Source organism: Protobothrops mucrosquamatus, unplaced genomic scaffold (assembly GCF_001527695.2).
Source record: "Protobothrops mucrosquamatus isolate PMUCROS unplaced genomic scaffold, P.Mucros_1.0 scaffold795, whole genome shotgun sequence".
Classification (NCBI taxonomy): Eukaryota; Metazoa; Chordata; class Lepidosauria; order Squamata; family Viperidae; genus Protobothrops; species Protobothrops mucrosquamatus.
Genome location: NW_015387062.1, coordinates 54,621 through 75,809, shown reverse-complemented (window position 1 = coordinate 75,809; position 21,189 = coordinate 54,621). Strand labels below are relative to the sequence as shown.

General features: G+C 43.4%; 2 protein-coding genes across 2 annotated transcripts in view; one reads left to right on the top strand and one right to left on the bottom strand.

Annotated features, from left to right (window-relative positions):
• Window positions 1-17,361, bottom strand: part of LOC107289981 (nodal modulator 3) — a 26,393-nt gene extending 9,032 nt beyond the window's left edge. Inside the window, exons 1-20 of the mRNA XM_029284655.1 lie at window positions 17,266-17,361; window positions 16,818-16,863; window positions 15,605-15,705; window positions 15,250-15,356; window positions 14,485-14,557; window positions 13,352-13,504; window positions 12,603-12,740; window positions 11,559-11,648; window positions 10,519-10,624; window positions 9,716-9,866; window positions 8,577-8,757; window positions 7,565-7,706; window positions 6,773-6,904; window positions 6,047-6,183; window positions 5,412-5,499; window positions 4,371-4,434; window positions 3,665-3,760; window positions 2,789-2,998; window positions 2,069-2,151; window positions 714-873 (exon numbers count right to left, since the gene is read on the bottom strand). Of these exons, the coding sequence (XP_029140488.1) occupies window positions 714-873; window positions 2,069-2,151; window positions 2,789-2,998; window positions 3,665-3,760; window positions 4,371-4,434; window positions 5,412-5,499; window positions 6,047-6,183; window positions 6,773-6,904; window positions 7,565-7,706; window positions 8,577-8,757; window positions 9,716-9,866; window positions 10,519-10,624; window positions 11,559-11,648; window positions 12,603-12,740; window positions 13,352-13,504; window positions 14,485-14,557; window positions 15,250-15,356; window positions 15,605-15,705; window positions 16,818-16,863; window positions 17,266-17,361 (2,354 nt within the window). The remainder of the gene's footprint in view (window positions 1-713; window positions 874-2,068; window positions 2,152-2,788; window positions 2,999-3,664; window positions 3,761-4,370; window positions 4,435-5,411; window positions 5,500-6,046; window positions 6,184-6,772; window positions 6,905-7,564; window positions 7,707-8,576; window positions 8,758-9,715; window positions 9,867-10,518; window positions 10,625-11,558; window positions 11,649-12,602; window positions 12,741-13,351; window positions 13,505-14,484; window positions 14,558-15,249; window positions 15,357-15,604; window positions 15,706-16,817; window positions 16,864-17,265) is intronic.
• A 3,346-nt stretch (window positions 17,362-20,707) lies between these two features.
• LOC107289980 (multidrug resistance-associated protein 1-like) overlaps window positions 20,708-21,189 on the top strand; it is a gene marked incomplete at its 3' end in the record, with an annotated part of 51,432 nt that continues 50,950 nt past the window's right edge. The window contains 1 exon segment of the mRNA XM_029284656.1: window positions 20,708-20,728. Coding sequence (XP_029140489.1) covers window positions 20,708-20,728 — 21 coding nt within the window.

Here is a 21,189-nt window from a genome sequence, read left to right as displayed (position 1 = left end):
AATACCCACAACTCCTGTAAAGTTCGGTAAAATCTCAAATCAAGAACATGGAATAACAGAATAACACAATTGGAAGGGACCTTGGAGGTCATTAAGTCCAACCCCCTGCTCAGGCAGGAAACCCTATACCATTTTGGACAAATGGCTGTCCAGTCTCTTCTTAAAAACTTCCAGTCTTGGAGCGTTCACCGCTTCTGGAGGCAGGTTGTTCCACTGGTTAATTGTTCTGTCAGGAAGTTTCTCCTTAGTTCCAGGTTGCTTCTCTCCTTGATTAGTTTCCATCCGTTGCTTCTTGTCCTGCCTTCAGGGGCTTTGGAGAACAGCTTGACTCCCTCTTCTTTGGGGCAGCCCCTGAGATCCTGGAAGACTGCTATCTTGTCCCCCCTCGTCCTTCTCTTCGTTAAACTAGACATCCCCAATTCCAGCAGCCGTTCCTTATATGCTTTAGCCTCCAGTCCCCTGATCATCTTTGTTGCTCTTCTCTGTACTCTTTCTAGAGTCTCAACACCTTTTGGGCATCAGGGACCGGTTCCATGGAGAGAGGTTTTTCCGCAGACTGGAGGGCGCATGGTTTTGTGTGCTGCCTGCATCCCACGGATGGGGCTTGGCTTGTTTGTGCGGACCGGTTGCTGGCATGCCGCGGCCCGGTACTGGTCCACGGACCGGGGGTCTGGGACCCCTGTTCTAGTCGAATTCCCTGGACTAGAATTTACCTGTAGGAACCTTTATCATCTGTGAAAACTGTAATCAGGGGGGAAGCCGCTCCTTTTTCAGAAATTATGATTTCGACCCCTTCCAATTCGGGATGAATCTGTCCCTCCATGAAGAGTCCCGCTTTGCCGTATATCTCTATCAGCTTCCCAGGACAGCTTTCTGGAACAAAGGAAAGGAGAAAACCGGTGAAGAAGTTGCCAAGATTTAGGCACTAACGGGAATGTGAAGATATTACCAGCAACCCTGCAAGGTTCACTACTATTGAAATGCATTGGAAATTAATTGGGGAGAAGGATGTTAGTTACAAATGAATGATCATTCAATTATACCGTGTACCATCTACAGAGATAAACCCTTTAGCAGGTGAGAACTTTTGATCCATGCAAAGTACGTTGCATCAAAGATGGACAATTTAGCCCTCCACAAGTTGTTCTGACTCAACCATCCGGGATGTTTTGATTTGTCTGAAAGGCTACAGAAGATGAAAGATGTCACTTCTAAGTAGGTTAAAGCAGTTAATGGACAGCATGCGCATTATCCAATGAGAGGAGAAAGCAAGAGATGGCTTGAGACGATGATGATGCTCTCTCTCTCTCTCATTTTAGAAAGAGATTTGTATCTGAGGGAACAAGTGGAGAAACAAGCCAGTTTGCCGGACGTTGTCCCCACTGTAGGAAAACCACCTCTCCGGTTATTGGTGCCAGGCATAAAGAATCGGGACCATTCATGAAGTTCCACTTGCTGACTTATTGTTCAGGCCTAGACACAAGAATCTAGTCAACTAATGGTCAGCGCTAAATTGGCACCAGGTAAAGAGCCAGTGGAATGCAAGAGAAGTTGGACTTAAGACTGTTTGTGGGAACATAATGATTCTAAGCTTATTACTCGCTTGACTCCACCCCTAAGCTCTGCCTGCTCTTCTCCTACAATTGTTGAACTACAGTTCCAGCTGGCTTACGGAGAGCTTGGCCAAAGTAGCGGGATGCTGGGAGCTGTAGCTGCAGGTGTAAGTGGGATGTAGCCTGGATTCCGAGGAAGGAGCAGTGAAATTTAGATAGTCTGGTTGGGAGGAAGAGAGTTAAGACAGCTCCTCTTTAGAAGTTCTCAAGAGGATATCTTTCATGATTCAAGTAGTTTGCTTTAGTTTGGCAAGAATCTGTCTATCAGTGAAAAACAATTAATAAAGGAAGCTTCTTAGAAGTAATTTTGTCTTTCTTGGGTTTGGGGGGGACTGACACTGTTCACTTTAACTTGGCCAAAGTTTCTCAGATTTCTAGATTATATTTCTCTGGATTCCCTCCTGCCCCACTTGGAGACGCCTTGAAAATACTGCAGAATGACTGCCAAGACTTACCACCACTGACCACGGTTTCGATGGAAGGAGGGTAGAAAAGAAGTTCTTTGGATGATGGTGTCACCGTGATTTTCTCCCCGGATCTACAAATCACACAATAAAAGGGTTGGACCTTAAAGACGATTTGGTCCAAAATTTCCAACGACTTGTTATACTGGTTTAGTCTAAACTGTCTTTCCAAGGCAATTTGAAGGAACCCCCTTCCAGCTGTTCCAGCGAAGCTCCTTCACAATCAACAGAGACTATGAATGTAAGAGACCAGGAGTTCTAGTCCTACCTTGGCTATGAAAGTCAGCTGAGTGACTTTGGGTCCAATCACCAGCAGACTGTGAGTTCTAATCCCACTTTAGCCATGAAAGCTAGCTGGGTGACTTTGGGTCAATTACCAGGAGACGGCGAATTCTAGTCCCACCTTAGCCATGAAAGCCAGCTGGGTGACTTTGGGCCAATCACCAGGAGACTGTGAGTTCTAATCCCACTTTAGCCATGAAAGCTAGCTGGGTGACTTTGGGTCAATTACCAGGAGACGGTGAGTTCTAGTCCCACCTTAGCCATGAAAGCCAGTTGGGGGACCTTGGGCTAGTCATTCTCTCTCAGCCCAACTCACCTCACAGGAAAATAGGAGGAGGAAGTTCTTTTGGAGGGGCTCAATAGGTTATTTGTAAAAATAATAAAGGTGGAATATAGATAAACAAACACACAAAAGGGTTTTCAACACACCTTGCCCAATAGGAAAAGTCATAGTGGAATGGCCCCACAAGCTCCTCCACCACTTCCTGCACTGGTGGCTTAGATCCTTCTTCATCTGGCCCCTTCTTCTCTCTCTCCTGCCGACGAGCTTCTATTTCAGCCCGTTGCTGCTCCTGACGTAGCTCTTGTTGGGATTTCAATGGCCCAAGCACCAAATCAGGTTCACTGTCGATTGAGGACCTAGGAGAGGGGAGTGTGGCCTTGTGAAAACCACTGCAGGTTCTTTAATCCTAGAAGTCAACTATTTTCGTTGAAAGACTAAATGGAACAATCGTCCCAACCTAGAACACCAAAGATGTACTGGAGAATTCCATCCCCATGTCAACCAGGAAGAACATACAACACATTCAATGTTCTAGTCATGTGCTACCTGAACTGCTTAGCTAACGATGTCAAAAACCCATCATTCCTTCATTCAAAGCAAATGAATCAATGCTGAGTTACTGTTGCTTCCCAATGAAGGAGCTCCTACTCCAACTTTGAGTATGGTCATCAGATCGAAGATGGGGCAGTCTGGACTAGGGGGGTCTTGTAACCAACATACTACATGCTCTGGTAGAAGTAAGGACTTTGTAGACTTTCAAACATTGCTGCAACGCAGTTCCCAGAACCCATCACTATGCTGGACAAATGTTCTTGGTGCCAATTCAGCAACATCTGGAGAACATCTGACATTCCTAGGTTCTATTAACTTATATTAAGTGAGAAAATAGATTTGAAATCTAGAGAGATAACGACGCCAGAATAAATCCCAATTCCTCCATCCTGGTCTATGGGAGAACCAATACTTGGCCAAAGTTGAAAAAGATTTCAAGGATGGCCTTCTGAAGGCCGTCAGACTCTTACCGAATGGTAACCATCACATCCATTAGTTTGTCGGTGGTAATCGTTCCAAGCACGTGGTGACGAATTGCAGTCAGGGTCAAGATACTGGGAGCAGACCTGGATCAATAATTCAACCAAAAAGTGGAATTTCAAGGTGAAAATTTACCCAAAATCTGGTATCAGATTTTGGATACAAGAAACCATGACCTTATTGGCAGGAAACTTTCTGAAAACCCCTGCAGCTTGACCTCTATAGATTATAAAAATTTAGAACCTCTATAGACAACAACTACCTCTATAGATTATAGACATTTAGGAAAGAAAATACATTTCACTACAGTTGGGTTTCAAGTCTAAAACTTATGGAACGTTTATCAAATTATTTTACAGTAAAGAACTTATCGCAAAGGAACATTTGGAAACTGATGAGGTTTTGGGAACTCTCATAAAATGGCTGCTATAGGGAGGTTCCTGCTTATCCATAAAATGTCAGCCTGGGTGGAGCTAAGTTATTCACAAAATGGCTGCCAAGGCGAGCCTGGCTAGTCACAAAGGACCCATCTCCCACAAGGCAAGATGGCCTCCCCCATCTTCTGAAGCTGAAACGTTTTAGAACCCGCAAAAAGGCCCCACATCTTCCCACACATCAAATCAGCCCTCAAACTGCTTCCTTCGGAAGATTCCTGATGGACACCATCCAAAATATTTCCCCATCAACTATGCTTACGTGTCATAGGTGTAATATTCATGCTCGAATCGGTGGCAGGAGCGGGGCGTTACTTCATACACACCTGGAGAGGATGAACAAACACTGCAATGGAACGCCTCGTATTTCAAAATTGTTCAAGCCTGCAAGAAGCTGGCAAAGGAGTTTGACTCGTCTCAAAAATGGAGAACAGGAAAAGGCCGAAGGAAGGAAATTCTTCAGAGACTCTGCCTTAACTGGCACGCTGTTAAGTCTGCCTGGGAACTTTTTTTTCCAGCTTTCAAGGTTTATTTTTTTACCGTAACCTTTTCTGAAATCCACACGGTTCTTGAGTTCTGTCAACTACACAAAGACAGCCCAAGCCACCACTTCCAAACTCTTTCAACCCACAGCTTCTTCTGCTGTTTTCCGATTATTAACTATGCCTGAGATTGCATCCAACTATAGTTAATCTAATCCAGGTTTCCTTGGAAACCTGTACCAAGTTCCTATTTCTTTGAGGCTAAGACAGGGGTAGGCAACCTTGGCTCTTTTATGACTCGTGGACTTCAACTCCCAGAATTCCTGAGCCAGCGTGGCTCAGCTTGGAAACCTCTCCCTTTCCCCTCAGCATGGCTGGCTCAGGAATTCTGGGAGTTGAAGTCCACCAGTCATAAAAGAGCCAAGGTTGCCTACCCCTGAGCTAAGAAAAACAGAAGGTCCTCTGCCTTTTCTACTTCTTGACCTCCACGCCTTTCTGCTCAACTGTCACCTTAAATAAAAGTCCTCAAGTCAACTTGCTTTTTCTCTGATCTGGTTCAGATACCACGTAAACCAGGGTTATCTGCTGAATTAATCAGAAATGGCCGGTTCTCACAACACACACACACACACATACACAAAATGTCACAAACCAAACCTGTGCTTTAGGAGCCATAATGCGTGCCTCTCATTTTTTCTGACCGTCGCTTTAAATATTTTATCTCCCAAAATATCTTCTCCTGTTCATCTTATCTTTATCTCCAGAAATATCCTGCAAAGAAACATCTTTCATTTTCAACTTGTCCCCTTAAGGATTCCTACCTGGCTTGGAGAGGCAGAATCTGTTCACACCTTTGGACAGGTTGTAAACACCAACGTTTTCCGGTCCATTTCCATCTTGATAGAACTCCTAAGGAGCATTAAAATCCCAGTCAAAAAATGGAGAGCTAAATAGGTTGAAGGCAAAGCTTTCTAAGAAAGCTAAGCCAGAAGACATTTGTGTGCAGATGGTCCTCGACTTACAGTTGAGCCCCCCAAAATTTTTCTTGCTAAACAAAACATTTGTTAAGTGAATTTTGCCCCATTTTACGAGATTTCTTGCCACGGCGTTATGTAAATCACTGAATTTGTTAAACTAGTTACAGGATTCTTAAGTGAATCTGGATTCCCCATTGGCTTTGCTTGTGAGGAGGTCGCCAAAGGGGATCACGTGATCCCGGGACACGGCATCTGTCATAAATGTGAGCCAGTTGCTAAGCATCTGAATTTCGAACACGGGACCAGAAGGATGCTGTGACAGGCGTAAGTGTGAAAAATGGTCATAAGTCTCTATTCTATTCTATTCTATTTTATTCTATTTCTATTATTCTATTCTATTCTATTCTATTGTTGGTTAAAGGGGATGAATGGTTACAAAAATTTAATATTTAATACAAAAATTTGATTGGAGTACCTACCAAAGTAATGGCGTGGGAAAGAGAACATCGTAGCATGTACCCCGTTTGGCGAAATTCGATGCCCGATACGTCCTCTTCCACAACTTCTATCTCCAAGGATTTATTCTTCCAACACCAGTCTTCTTGGATAATGCTCACTTTAAATTAAAAGGAAGGAAGGAAGGAAGGAAGGAAGGAAGGAAGGAAGGAAGGAAGGAAGGAAGGAAGGAAGGAAGGAAGATAGCAATAGCACTTAGACTTATATACCACTTCACGGTGCCTTACAGCCCTCTCTAAGCGGTTTACAAAGTCAGCATATTGCACCCCCAACAATCTGGGTCCTCATTTTACCGACCTTGCAAAGCTAGAAGGCTGAGTCAACCTTAAGCCAGTCAGAATTGAACTCCTGGCAGTGGGCAGAGTTAACCTGCAATACTGCGTTCTAACCACCGTGCCGCCTCCGGCCGTTTAAGCCCAGTAACCCTGTTATTTATTAAAACTGACCTATTAATAAGGCAACTGCTTTAGATTCCACCACACAGACGTATTTTTTTCACACACAAATAGCAACCTGCCAAATGATGCAGCTGCTTAAATGAGCAACCGAGAGAAGCTGTACTGCCGAACTCCTTCCACTGCTAGGCCAAACTGCTCCTCGGCCAGATATTAAGACAGAAATGAGCCGAAAAGGTAATCCGATAAAAAACGCCAGGCTAAAAAGGTGAAGGACGTGTGTTAGAGACTTACTTTTGTATTTGCCCGGCAGGACATTTTCAAAGGTAAACGCCAAGGAGGTTGACTTGGCTGTAAGTTGGAGGCTGCGTTTTTCTCCTGGCCGAATGGTGGACTGAAGTATCACCATCAATTCCCCGCAAGCATCTGCGGAAAGAGAAACTAAGAATGAGAAGAGATGAGCCATAAAAGTCTCGCTCGGTGAATTCAGTCCCTTCCTCTGGAGTTCTGGCTGCCTTGGGATTTCAACTTCTTGGATCATCAGAAGGTGACCACCAAGACTGTGAGTGGTCATCTCACATGCAGTGGTGGCGAACCTTCGCCACGCGTGCCAGAGGCGGCACTCAGAGCCCTCTCTGTGGGCATGTGCGCCGTCGTCCCAGCCCCGCCTCCCCCCGCAGCCACCTCACCAGCAGCCCGCCCCCCCGGAGGAGAGTCGCCCCCGAGCGTGGCCCACGCGGAGCAGCGCAGCCAAGAACATGGCAGCCGGGCAGCGGGGACAAGACTCCGCCCTTGTGCCCCGTCGCGCGCAGTTGATTCTGCGGGGCGGAGGGCCTGGCTACCATGGCGCTGCCGGGCTGCCTGGGTGATCTGTGGAGGCGGTAGGTGGCCCTGGGGGCAGGCAGGACAGAGGGCGGGATGAGGGCAAGGTGGGGCGGAGCGAGCAGGGTGGGGGCAGGGCCTGTTTTGGGGCACTCGGTCTCTAAAAGGTTCGCCATCACTGGCCTAATGCAACAGAAGCCGTGACAAGGCAGGACATGTCAAACTTTTGTGTTTTTCATGGACCAGGAGGGGAAAATAGCTTACCCAAACAAGTGATCTTCCCGGAAACAGAAGCCAAGAACTGAGAGAAGATCACATCCAGTACTGGCTTGGAAGCCACTGTAACAGGAAATACTTTGGGTTTTAAAGCCAGTCCTGCTCTCATTTCTGCATCGGGAATGACGACCTGCAAGAAAGCAACTCTGGAGTCCAGGATAGATTTTGGAGAAACCAAACACCCAATTAAAAAAAATAAAAACTCCTAGGCGTTTCCTGCCAGCCGATGGCTCTTTTTGGTGATGTCTGCCATAACTGTGGCAATCTACTCTACTTTTTTTTAGGACCACAGAAGATTTTCCCTGTTCTGTTATTGCAGCCACATGCAAGTAGCAGGTATCAGACTCCCGTGCACTGCAACATAGCAGATCCTCACATATGATAAATGAGGAATCCTGGCTTAATAAATTGCATGCAGCCCACTGGTTTCTATACTCAGAAAAAGCAGGTAAACAAATCAGGAACGACGCAGAGTAAATTCCCTGGTGCCCTCTAAACCTCAATCCTGCTTAGCCTCACATTCTACTAGGAGATTGAGGGAACTGTAGCCCAAACGATGCAAGATTGCCTATTGGCCCCCTTTCCTCTCTGCAGCAACCCCAAACTGAATCGGAAGACATTCTTACTGCCGACAGTGAAACAAAAAATGGAATAACAACAATAAAATCTAGATGAAATGAAGGAAGGGGCATGGTCCAAAAGATTAAAAGCCCCCGTTTCCCTGTTTTTGGAGTTTTTAAAAAAACTGGTGTTAATTGTCTTTAGAGTAATAAAATTACAACAGAGAAACTGACACTTATCAGGTAGTTGAGAAAATAAAAGACAGCCAAAATGTCCATCTGCAAAGTGGAAACAAGCAGTTCGTAACCTGTTCCTGTTTCTAGTAGAAAAATCCCAAGGAAACAAGATTGACTGCATTTGTAACAGGAAAAAAAAAAGAACAGAAGAACAATAGTAAACAAACAAACAAACAAACCAAAAGAGCAGAAATTGTTAATACCTGCAGAACATATAAGCCCGGTCTTGCCTTGAAACAAAACCCGCCACGAACATCTGTTTCAGTAGTCTTCAGCACAGCCTTATTATCCTTATCCTGTGGCCACATGTTCACTTTGTATTTGTTGATCTGCTTGACTGAATCGGGGAACCGGGTGACTGAGATCTGCCCGCAGACGCTGAATCTGGGTTGGTGTTGTTTTTTATAAAAAAAGAGGAAGAAACAAATGCAAAGTTCACACAGAGGCCTGAATGTGGCCAACTCAGTTTAAGGCAGTTGCGCACAGAAGACTTAGCAAAGAAGGCTTAAGTTGCCACTAGAGCTGAATAGTACATTCATACAGGGAGTCCTTGACCACGATTGAGCCCATCTGAATTTTGATCACCTGACCAATGGGAATGGTGCAAAGGACTTCCCTTTTCTCTTCCTCCCTTCCTTCCCTCTTTTCCTCCCTCCCTCCCTCTATTCCTTTGCTTATTTTCTTGTCTCCTCTCTCCCTCTTCCCTTCCTTCTACCCACCTTCCCTCTTTCCCTCCCTTCGTTTCCTCTCCCTCTTAACTCTATTCTCCCTTTCCTTTCCTTTCTTTCCTTCCTTCTCCCTCCTCTTTCCTCCCTCCCTCCATTCCTTTCCTTCCTTCTCCCCTCCCTCCCTCCCTCTTCCCTTCCCTTCTTCTTTTCTATGATCAGATAGAAAAGAAGCATGATACTGATGTGATTATTACTGGTAGAAATTTTAGAAAAATCTTTATATTTAATTGTTACCTATCGAACTAATAAGAACTAATTCAAGGTAGACAAAGAGAATATTATTGGAAGAAGAGAAAATCAAACAAAGCTGTTATGTGGACTTTGGAATATAGAAACTGATGATTAGTGATTGCTTTGTAAATATAAACCCAGACAACGCGCTGTTTACCAAATATGAAGGTGTTTATGTTAAAAAAATCAATATAATATATTTTTTAAAAAAACAACAACATAAGGGTGCACCAACACACAGAAAATACTTGGTTTCATGCCTGGAACACTTCAAAATAACTGTTCTAAAGCTTGGGACATTTTGCACATCCCGATTCCACACCCTTTTCAAACACGGAAGACTCTCTTTCTTTCACACACATCCCCCCCCCAGGGACACTCACTCTGTTACTATGATATCAGCCAGCTGTGGGGTATTGGGAGCAATCTTCACCGTCAGGGTATCAAAGAAGAGGTGGTCTTTATGAGCCTGGATGGTGTATGTGCCGGTGGTGATGTTTTCAAGGCGGAAAGAGCCATCCGATCTGGTAGTAACTGGTAAGGTAAGGTAAGATAAGGTAAGATAGGATAGGATAAGATAAGGTAAGGCAAGATGAGATAAGATAACCTTTATTGTCATTTTTTACTGTGGGCACTACGACACACCTCAAAAATGAAATTTAGTTGCCCGCTCTCAAAGTGAAACACATACATGACACACACCTAAGCATACTGTATACAACATATGCATACTATATGCAACGTATGTATAGACCTACACCCTTACACCCTACAACTGGAATCGGAAAAAGGAACAAGCAGGCACGCATGAGAAAAATAAAGGCAATCTATCAATCTCCAAAGAAACCGGGACTTGGAATTTCCAGAATTCCTACTGGCTTTCCTGGCTACAGATCAGGAATTCTAAAAAGATAGTAACCTTAACACCTCTAACAAGCCTTTGAACACCCCCCTCAATTTCTTCTAAGACTTGGCAACAACGCTGCGTTGCCTTTTATACAACTGTTGCTTCTAAACAAAACCTTCCAGGGGTGTCCAACCGTGGCAACTTTTTAAGACTTGTGGACTTCAACTCCCAGAATTCCCCAGCCAGCATGCGCTGGCTGGGGAATTCTGGGAATTGAAGTCCACAAGTCTTAAAAGTTTAACATCCCTGACCTAGGTCAATCTCAAAACTGATACCCACCTTTAATCTGGCTGTTCAGGATCACGGTGGCATCGGGCACCCCTTCACCCTCGGGGCTGTTCAAAATCCTGCCCGTAACCGAGAAGCCCATGACGTGGAAGACTGGCTGAAAAAGGTGAACAAAATTTGAACCCTGTTGGACTTTTATCGTCTCACCCCTTTCTCAAATGGTTCCAAATGTCCATTTTCCCAAAGGAAGGCCTTTCCAATGGATGGAATTGGGTATGTCTAATTTAATGAAGAGAAGGACGAGGGGGGACATGATAGCAGTCTTCCAATATCTCGGGGGCTGCCCCAAAGAAGAGGGAGTCAAGCTATTCTCCAAAGCGCCTGAAGGCAGGACAAGAAGCAACGGGTGGAAACTAATCAAGGAGAGAAGCAACCTAGAACTAAGGAGAAACTTCCTGACAGTGAGAACAATTAACCAGTGGAACAACCTGCCTCCAGAAGCAGTGAATGTTCCAACACTGGAAGTTTTTAAGAAACTGGACAGCCATTTGTCCGAAATGGTATAGGGTTTCCTGCCTGAGCAGGGGGTTGGACTAGATGACCTCCAAGGGACCTTCCAACTTTTTTATTATTATTATTATTATTATTATTATTATTATTATTAATTAAAGGGCGCTGATACAGATGGTCCTCGACTTACGACAGTTCATTTAGTGACTGTTCATAGTTACGCCACTGGAAAAAGGACTGTTGTTCACGCTAATGACCACTGCAGCATCCCCATGGTTCACGTGATGTACATGTGGATGCTTGACAACTGACTCACATTTATGACGGACGCAGCGTCCCAGGGTCACGTGATTCCCCCCTTTGTGACCTTCTGACAAAGTCCACGGGGAGAGCGGGCTCGCTGAACAACGTGTGTTACCAATTTAAGAACAGCAGCGATTCACTTTAACAAAGGTGGCGAGAGACGTCGTAAAATGGGGCAAAACTCACTTCACAAATTTCTCACTTGGCCACGTAAATTTTGGTCTCAATTCTGGTCGTTAAGTCAAGGACTACCTGTACAGTTTTCCAGCAGAACCTACCTCAATTTTGAGACTATCGTGCTCCACGACAAAATCCAATTTGGACGGGGCGACGTCAAACGTAATTCTCTCCCCCCTGTAAAAGGGTATCTAGGAGGAGACAGCAAGCAAGAGCTTAAAATGACTTGTAATGTTCAAATCCAGTCTATATCCTTCCCAATCCTATTGGATATATCTGTATATAGGGCCAAGCCAGAATCCTTTCCTATCCATGGTTAGTACCTGGGCTAGAAAACCTTGGTTTTAGGGTTGAGGGTTTTTTTTGTTGTTGTTGATGATGACTATCTGTAATAAAATTAGTTTACCGTGCTGTTAATCCTCCAGTTTTTTGAGCTAATCAATCTGAAGAGAACTGATTATTTGCACAGTGAGTAAAATCTACTATCTAAGGGAAAAAAAGCTCTGTATCCTTTCTCGTTAATGTATTATAATCAGATTCACAGACTGGTGGAAACTAAATAATTCAAGTCCGAGCCATCCCAACCAAGACCTAAGGATGATTAAGGTAAAATCTGAGGATATAAGCAGAAATGCGGTTCAAGATTTTTTGATATAACCACTGGGACCAATCGTCAGTTTATTATTCAGCATTGATTAGTTTCCCCACCTCCAACAGATGCTGGGTGGCGTCCAAAACTGGGGGGGGGGGCAACCCAGCTGAAAACATGAAATCAGATTTAATAACCATAAACATTGCTAACAGATCTCTTGCTGAGCTTGACGAGACGACATTAACGCAGAAATTCCTAAGTGGAAATAATGTGCCTGATGCCTGACATTCTGGGCAGATTATTCCATTTGTTTTCATCAAAGCTTGATGTTATTATTGATACTGCAGATCAGATGAATCCTGCTTGGGGTGTGTGTGTGTGTGTGTGAAATCCTCTCCAAATTTAAGTTTCTAAATCCTCCGCTAATTCCGAAGAGAATCAATCAATGCTTTCACTGCACAAGACAGGCAGGATTTAGAGCAGACTGCCTGTCTGAAGCACACAGTCGGAAGCCACCCTCCTTTGGAGAAAAAACTTCTGGCCGCTTACTCACCACGGCGTACTTGCCACTCGGCAGGGACTGGAAGGTAAAGGTACCGTCCTCTTTGGAAATCACGTTGCAAAGGTAGGCGAGAGAATCTTCCCTTGCGGGAAAACCATCAACTGGAGAAGAATTGCAACCCATGATGTCCTGTATAAAGAGATAATATTAATCCCTACAGATAGTCCTTGAGTTACGACATTAATCCCTACAGATAGTCCTTGAGTTACAACATTAATCTCTAGAGGTAGACCTTGAGTTATGACTTTAATCCCTACAGTAGTTCTTGAGTTAGGGCATTAATCCCTACAGGTAGACCCCGAGTTACAGCATTAATCCCTACAGGCAGACCTTGAGTTATGACTTTAATCCCTACAGGTAGACCTGGAGTTACGGCATTAATCCCTACAGGCAGACCTGGAGTTACGGCATTAATCGCTACAGGTAGATCTTGAGTTATGACTTTAATCCCTACAGTAGTCCTTGAGTTACGGCATTAATCACTACAGGTAGACCTTGAGTTACAGCATCTACAGTAGTCCTCAAGTTACGACATTAATCCCTACAGGCAGAATGGTACAACCCATTCTGCCACCCACAACAGGAGTCAATAATGAATTGGTCCCTGAACAGACTCAGCCTAATGAGTCTCCTTTCATGAAACTGCGTTCATCAAGTACTACAGGAACCAAAGGCAGAGGGACCTATTCATTAAGCAGATAATTAACAATGATAGTTCTAATTCGTAACATTTGGCTGACCTCCTTTGCCACTGAAGAGGAGAAAAGGAGAAACATGACTCCTTTCATGGGCTCGCCATCACTTCGGACAGATCCAGACACGTTGTACCCGGCTACGATGAGTGGATTGGAAGCGTAGGCGTTGGAGCTGGTGACTCGCACGCTGGTAGTGGCCTGAAATACCAAGAGCAACAGGTGAGGACCCAAAATGATGCAAGATATATCGCTGTATCAAGCCCTGGGGGCGCCGTGGTTAGAGTGCAGTATTGCAGGCAAACTCTGCCTACAGCCTGGAGTTCGACCCTGACGGGGCTGGAGGTTGACTCAGCCTTCCATCCTCTCAAGGTCAGCAAAATGAGGATCCAGATTGTTGGGGGCAATATGCTGGCTTTGTAAACCGCTTAGACAGGGCTGTAAAGCTCTGTGAAGCGGTATATAAGTCTAAGGGCTATTGCTATTGCCACTGACTCAGCCTTCCATCCTTCCCAGGCCAGTAAAATGAGGAGCCAGATTGTTGGGGGCAACAGGCTGACTCTGTAAACCGCTTAGAGAGGGCTGTAAAGCTCTGTGAAGCGGCATATAAGTCTAAGGGCTATTGCTATTCACCCACTCAAAAGTAAACAGGAAAGGCAGAAAAGGTCTACTCTATGACTTAGATAAGATAACCTTTATTGTCATTTTTTTTTACTGTGGTCACAAAGGCATACATCAAAAATGGAATACAAACTATAGAAATTAATTGTTAAGGACTGTTTTTACAAATGTAACCCAGACATCACACTGTTTACCGATTATTGAATGACTTATGCTTGTGTAAAAAATTAATTAAAAAATATAATGACAGCAGAGTGTAATGACTGCCTCCAGATCAATAAAGATCCAGGAGACGGTCATGTAAACAAGCAGCTACAAACTTCCCCATTATTACTAGTTCACAGGAAGGCTGTTAGGAACAAAACTGAAAGATCTCCACCTTGATAGTCACTGGGATAAAAACTGGCTCAATATGTAAAGGACTTTCAGCTCCTGGAATTCTTATGACCCGGCTGCTTTCGTTTCAATAAATCTTGCTAAAGACAACTTGGCAGAGCTGAGCTGGGAAAGAATCACTTTCCGTTTGGGACTCAGTTAAAGAGGCCGACAGTCATGCTTACCTCTTTCAGAGTCCAGGTGGGATGAGAAGCAAAGACTTCATATTCTCCAGGAAGCACTTTTAAAAAAGCATACCTGGGAAAAAGAAAAGATACCAAAATAGTCCACGTGGAACATTCCTGTCCGTTGAAATAAAATTCAGTGGACAAATTCACTTCCTCCTCTAGTTTGTGGGACCAACGGCACAATAAAATCCGTGTTCCCAGTTGGATATTCTCCAGAAGAACTCAAAATACCAGCCAGGCATTCCTACCAGAATAGTTATTCCTACATCTTTCTCCATCTAGATAAGTGTTTTTCAACCTGGGAAACTTTTAAGATGCATGGAGTTCTGGCTGGGGAATTGTGGAAGCTGAAAACCACACCTCTTAAAAGTTGCCCAGTTTGAAAAATACTGACCCCATCTACTAACATTTAGCTATTTCCACATTTATTTATTTATTTATTATTTAAATTTATATACCGCCCTATCTCCCTTACGGGACTCAGGGCGGTGAACAGGCAATAATAAAAATCACAATAAATATTGAATAAAAGCCTGCTCTAAAATACCCCATATAAAACCCCGAGCAAAGCCCAATCAAAACTACGCCAGGCCGGCCGCATGGAATAGATGGCCATGGAATAGATGGCCAAAACTACGCCAGGCCGGCCACATCCTGATTGAGGAAGGGGAAGGGGGGAGAATACAACAGGTTGCTGTTCAATTCTTCAGAAATATGGTTTGCTGCAAATTCTTCTGAGATCTCAACAGAATTCACACTCACTTTCCTCCAGGCTGAGTGATTGTGCTCTGTAAGGTCACTCCTGTGCTGGGACTTCTGAGCAAAACGAGGACGCCGGCAGGACCCAGAGACTGGCCTTTGCTAAGAACCTGCAAAGAACGAACAAACAGAATTACCTTTCCACTTGCAGGAAAAAGGCATTATGTTCAACCATGTTTAAAATTTAAAAACAAAACACCTATCGCCCGAGGGGACCCCCACAAAGACATGGAGCCTTAATGATAGTCTTCAGCACAGGTTATGAACCGGTCTTAAGAAACAAGCAGGTCTATACAGGCAAAGTAACACAGGTAACTGTCAAAAAAGATAAAAAAATTAAAAAGAGAGGAACCCTTACCTTCCCATTTACAGAGAAGCCAGTGAAAACAAAATTGATATCGCCTCCTTTAGTGCAAATGTCGCTGACGCCGTCAACATGGATGTCCACGCTCGTTGGCTCTGGAAAGGAAGATGAAAACCCGCCAACGTGATCCTTTCCCGCTAAAACTAGCAATTTTTTTTTCAAAATAATTGAAATCGTAGCAGTGTTCCAATATCTCAGGGGCTGCCACAAAGAAGAGGGAGCCAACCTATTCTCCAAGGCACCTGAAGGCAGGACAAGAAGCAACGGATGGAAACTCATCAAGGAGAGAAGCAACCTAGAACTAAGGAGAAACTTCCTGACAGTTAGAACAATTAACCAGTGGAACAACCTGCCTCCAGAAGTTGTGAAAGCTCCAACACTGGAGGTTTTTAAGAAGAGACTGGACAGCCGTTTGTCTGAAATGGTATAGGGTTTCCTGCCTGAGCAGGGGGTTGGACTAGATGACCTCCAAGGTCCCTTCCAACTTTATTATTATTAGTATTATTAAATAAGAGTTCAGGTCTTGAACTGTGTTTTTGCTAAACCCAATTCTTACAGGCCACCTAGAGCACAATCCAATCCATCTCTAGATTCATGATAGCTTATCAACTGGTAAAAAGGCATCAGACTTTGGCAATGGAAACAAATAAGCCTAGAAAGCAGATTTAGGAATTGTTTTGAGCATATATACTTCTAATCAGTTCAGGCCTTGGTGCTCTCTCAGTTTGGCTGTTTACTTGCAGATGTTTCATTACCCAACTAGGTAATGTCAGCAGTGCAAGAGAGGATGGGATTTGCTCCCTGTTTATATACATGAACATCTGCAAGCAAAGGTCTATAAATGAAACTACTATAAATACCTATTCATCTATAAATGAAACATCTGCCAGCAAACACCAAGAATTCCAGAATTCAACCCTGAGCTGCAGAGATTCAGAAATGATAATATGGAAATAAGTTAAAAAAAAAAAAACCCACACACAACGGCATCTCTTTCAATGAAGGGTGAATACACAATTCGAAAATTAAAACATTTTAAATGCTTTAGACTTCCGATACTGGACAGGTGAGAAAGACATCTTGGGATGGGCTTCAATAAACAACGACAATAAACAATGTTTATTATAAACATAGCTTATAAACAAATACACAACTACGATAGGCTTCAAATCAACTGGAAAATTTTCTATTAAAAATAGCAACTTACCAAAGCTCCACCCCAGGGGAGGCTCAATTTTAAGGACAAAATCCCCCTAAAAAAGAAAAACAGAAAAAAATGCTATAGTTATACTGTACTGCAGTTCAATCCTTTATCTTAAATATTGACAGGCAATATTGCGATTAAGATTTTGGGCAGGGACAAAGAAAACTCCTGCAGGAATCCCTGCTCAGTCATTGACCTACCTCTAAATTTTGACACATTTTGAAAACTTATTATTTACCTTTAGAATCTTTTTCTTAAAAAAATAAATAACCATCTAGCTTTCATGAATTTCAGGGTGGATTTTCACACACCCCCTCCCCATCCATCACCCATAGCCACCCACAGAGTGGCAGGTGTTAAACTGAAGACACCAGCTTCAGTAAGGTTTCCTTTAAACACGGTCCTGCAACGTAATGCCACCTAATGTAAATTATTAAATAGCCTCTCTCACCTTATCATACAGAGGAATCATAAAGTAACCATTATTTGGAGCACAGTCAGTTTGGTATTTCAGGGTGCCATGCTTGGTGTACAATTTAACCTGCATAAGAAACATTGGAAGGAAGGAAAAAAAATAAGAATTATTCTGGCAGAGCAGTTGATTTACAATACTTCGGTCCTGGGCCGACAGGGTGCATCAGAATATAAAATAAATATAAAATATAAAATATACATACATACATACATACAGTACATACATACATACATATACATACACATACATATGTATATATATCCTTAATGACTGTAAAAATCCGAATCCCGGGCATATCTGTTCAATAATATACAATCCTCAAACTCTAAGAGCTAAGTTTGTTTTAGTATTGTAAATAGTTGCTTTTATTGTTTTAAATTTTTTAACAATAAACAGCTGATTTATATTCCTCCAATATGAATATATGAACTATATATATATATATATTTGTTTTCTGAGGTTTTCACGGGTGTTTATATGTGAGTCTTTGGTCATTCGGGTTTTCTCCCGTGTAAGATTAGAAGTGTCATAGCGACGTTTCGATGAAATCACATTCATCATCATCAGGCTTGTGCTTTTAGCTTTGTGCTTCATATATATATATATATATATATATTACTCTGAGAAGCACAAAGCTAAAAGATTATATATAATCTTGAGTTTGGTGCACCCAAACTGTATGTATGTATGTATGTATGTGTGTGTATGTATGTATGTATGTATGTATATACACTGCTCAAAAAAATAAAGGGAACATTTTAACATGGAACTGAAGGAGTTTGCGTTCCCTTTATTTTTTTGAGCAGTATATATACATACATACATACATACATACATACATACATATATATACACATACATACATACATACATAATAAAAATAAATGTTAATATTTAATAAAACCCTAACCCTAACTCTCTTTTTTTTAAAGAATACCACCAAACTTCCCTCCCTGCCCCCTCCATCCAAGTCCCCTCCCCCACTGGCCTACCTAGCAGGGAGGGCGCTCACCTCGATCAGGGAGTAGTTGATCTCGACGTCGGACCTGACGAAGCCCCCGCAGCCCACCACGATGTCCTCGGAACCCCAGGCCCCGGCCCAGAGGGCTCCGCACAGCGCCCACCACCAGCATCCCCACGCCGGCGACCCCCGCCGCAGCATCGCGGAGCCGCCCGTCGTAACACGCGGAGCAGCCGCGGAAGGCCAGCGCTGACTCAGGAAGAGCCGAGGCGCATGCGCCCGCCGCGCTCGATGGTTCCTTCGTAGGGGCAGAGCGGCAGAGCGGAAGCGAGCGCGGGACCAGGAAAGCAGAGGTTGCTTCGGTCCCTGCTAGCCGGGGAGGCGTTTTCATCTCGGTTGCTTCGGAGGCTTTAAGAGGCGGGACATTAAGATAATTGACAGAGGGGAATGCCTTGGGTTTTTGCAGTTTTTTAAAATATTGATTTGTTTATTTATGTCTATGGTGATTCTGTTTATTTGTTTATTTATCTGTTTATCTATCTGTTTGTTTGTTTATTATATTTCTACACCACCCATCCCATCTAAGTGACTAGGCGTTTTATAATAATAATAAAAAACCCACAGCAGAATAAAAAGCATAAATTAAAACAGTTAAGAACAGACTTAAAACTGAAATATGAAAAAAATAAACAAGCGAAAGGCGCACCCACAGTTTTGCTGGTTTGCAACTTTGCTCACATCATACCTGAATTTGCACATTCAAATTTATTGAATAGGGTGCAATTGCTTCCCTTTGCCCAATGTCAAGCCATTGTTTGCTTAATCATGGTTTACTGTTGAAATCACTGCTGATGAATGAATTGCAGAGCATTCAGCTGCTAGTCTGTCATGCAGCTCTTCCTGAAGAGGGCAGATCAATAGTTGGATCTGCAGGAGCAGATAATGATAGAGATTGTGGGGAAAATATCCATCCAATGCAGAAGGATTTCTGAACATGGGGTTGCTAAAAGAGTGCAGGTGTGCAGGTGGGCTGTGTTCGTACAAGCAGCCCATTTTGTGAATTTGCACACTGTGATGAACAGTCATCAAATGAGTTGTGTTCACAACAGGGATGTTGTAATCAAAGGGGTTGTGTGTTATTGCAACAAACTGGTCCCTAGGATGATGTGAAGCTTCATGATGCCATGCCACAAAGGTTGCAGCTTAGTTTTGGAGTCCCTAAAACTATTGCAAATATGTCCTAGAACTCATATTTGTTATGTCATATTTGTTATGTCATTTGACCATCGCCAGCCAGCCCTTTATTGGGTGAAATTCCCAACACAATGGACCACAACAAAAACTTCCGCACCTTTATTATTTTTATAAATAACTCAAGGCAGTGAACATCCTCCTATTTTCCCCACAACAATAACCCTGTGAGGTGGATTGGGCTGAAAGGGAGGGACTGACTCAAAGTTACCCAACTGGCTTTCATGGCGAAGGCAGGACTAGAACTCACTGACACCTGGTGATTGGCCTACAAGATCACCCAGCTGGCTTTCATGCCTAAGCTGGGACTAGAACTTACAGTCTCCTGGTTTCTAGTCTATTGCCTTCACCATGAGACCAAACTAGTTCTCAATAGCCACATTATGTGGCTGAGAGAGATTCACTAGCACAAACTTATTTGAATCTGGGTTTTCCTGCCATGGTTTTAGTTCAACTACCAATTCTTATTGATGTTCAGTTCAACACAAAGAAAGATGGGGAACCTTATTGTCCTTTTCAAGCTTTCCAATGTCTCAGCCAGATGCTGACTCTAGCAGTATTTACATTCTCAGCACACATGGTTGATTTATCAACTAAAGCAGGTCTCTAAGCCATTGCATCAATCCTAGACTGCTTTTCAATTTAAGAGAATCATTTACCAGGCTGGTTTATTGATTAGTTTACACCAAGCCAGGCATCTAACCTTCAGTGGACTTTACTACTACATACCCAAAGCACTGTTTGTTTAAAACAGCCCATCCCCATGAATGCCCTTCAGAGTGGTTTATTTAATTTGTGTTTCTGGTTTTCAGTAACCCTCCCTCACTGTATATTGCAAACCAAGATTTAGAACTGTACCGGCCACGAGAACCCAGCCACTGTGGTTGATTTATCAAAACATGATTAGAGAAATCAGGGCTTCATACAGTGAGGGAATCCATCTAAGGTGAGCTGGGTTTTTCAAGTTCTAGTCAACATTCTTGTCATAGGCTTCAGAAACAGCGTTGATCGAATTCTCTGCCTGTAGTAAATTTAGCATGGACTTCTATTTTGTAGACCAGCTGCAACACCATTCTCTCCTCCTTAGTTGATCTATGGATTTGCTTTTACCTGCAGTGGGTAAAGGAGCTCTGGATGGTGAGACTCCAAAAAGGCTGCAGAGAAGAGCAACAAAGATGATTAAGGTTCTGGAGGCTAAGCCGTACGATGAACGATTGTGGGAACTGGGTATGCTTAATCTAATGAAGAAAAGGGTGAGGGGTGATACGATAGCAGTCTTCCAATACTGGAGGGGCTGTCCCAGAAAAGACAGGATTGACTTCTTCTCCAAAGCAGCTGAGGGCAGGACAAGAAGTAACGGATGGAAGTTCATCAAAGAAAGATCCAGAGAAATTTCCTGATAGAACAATTATCAATGGAATGGCTTCCCTCCAGAAGTTGTGGGTGCTCCATCACTGGAGGTTTTTAATAAGAGACTGGACAACCAGTCTGGGTTCTTCTGCTCAAGCAGGGGGTTGGACTAGAAGACCCCTAAGGCCCTTCCCAACCCTGTTATTCTAGGCTCTAAATCCACACCCTTTCTGGAAGGGGCAGAACTCGGCACGGAAGCAAAGAAGATAAATATTGCAGAATGACAGCAGGCAGCAGGCAGATCCGCACAAGACAGAAGCCTCATCCACTGATATGAT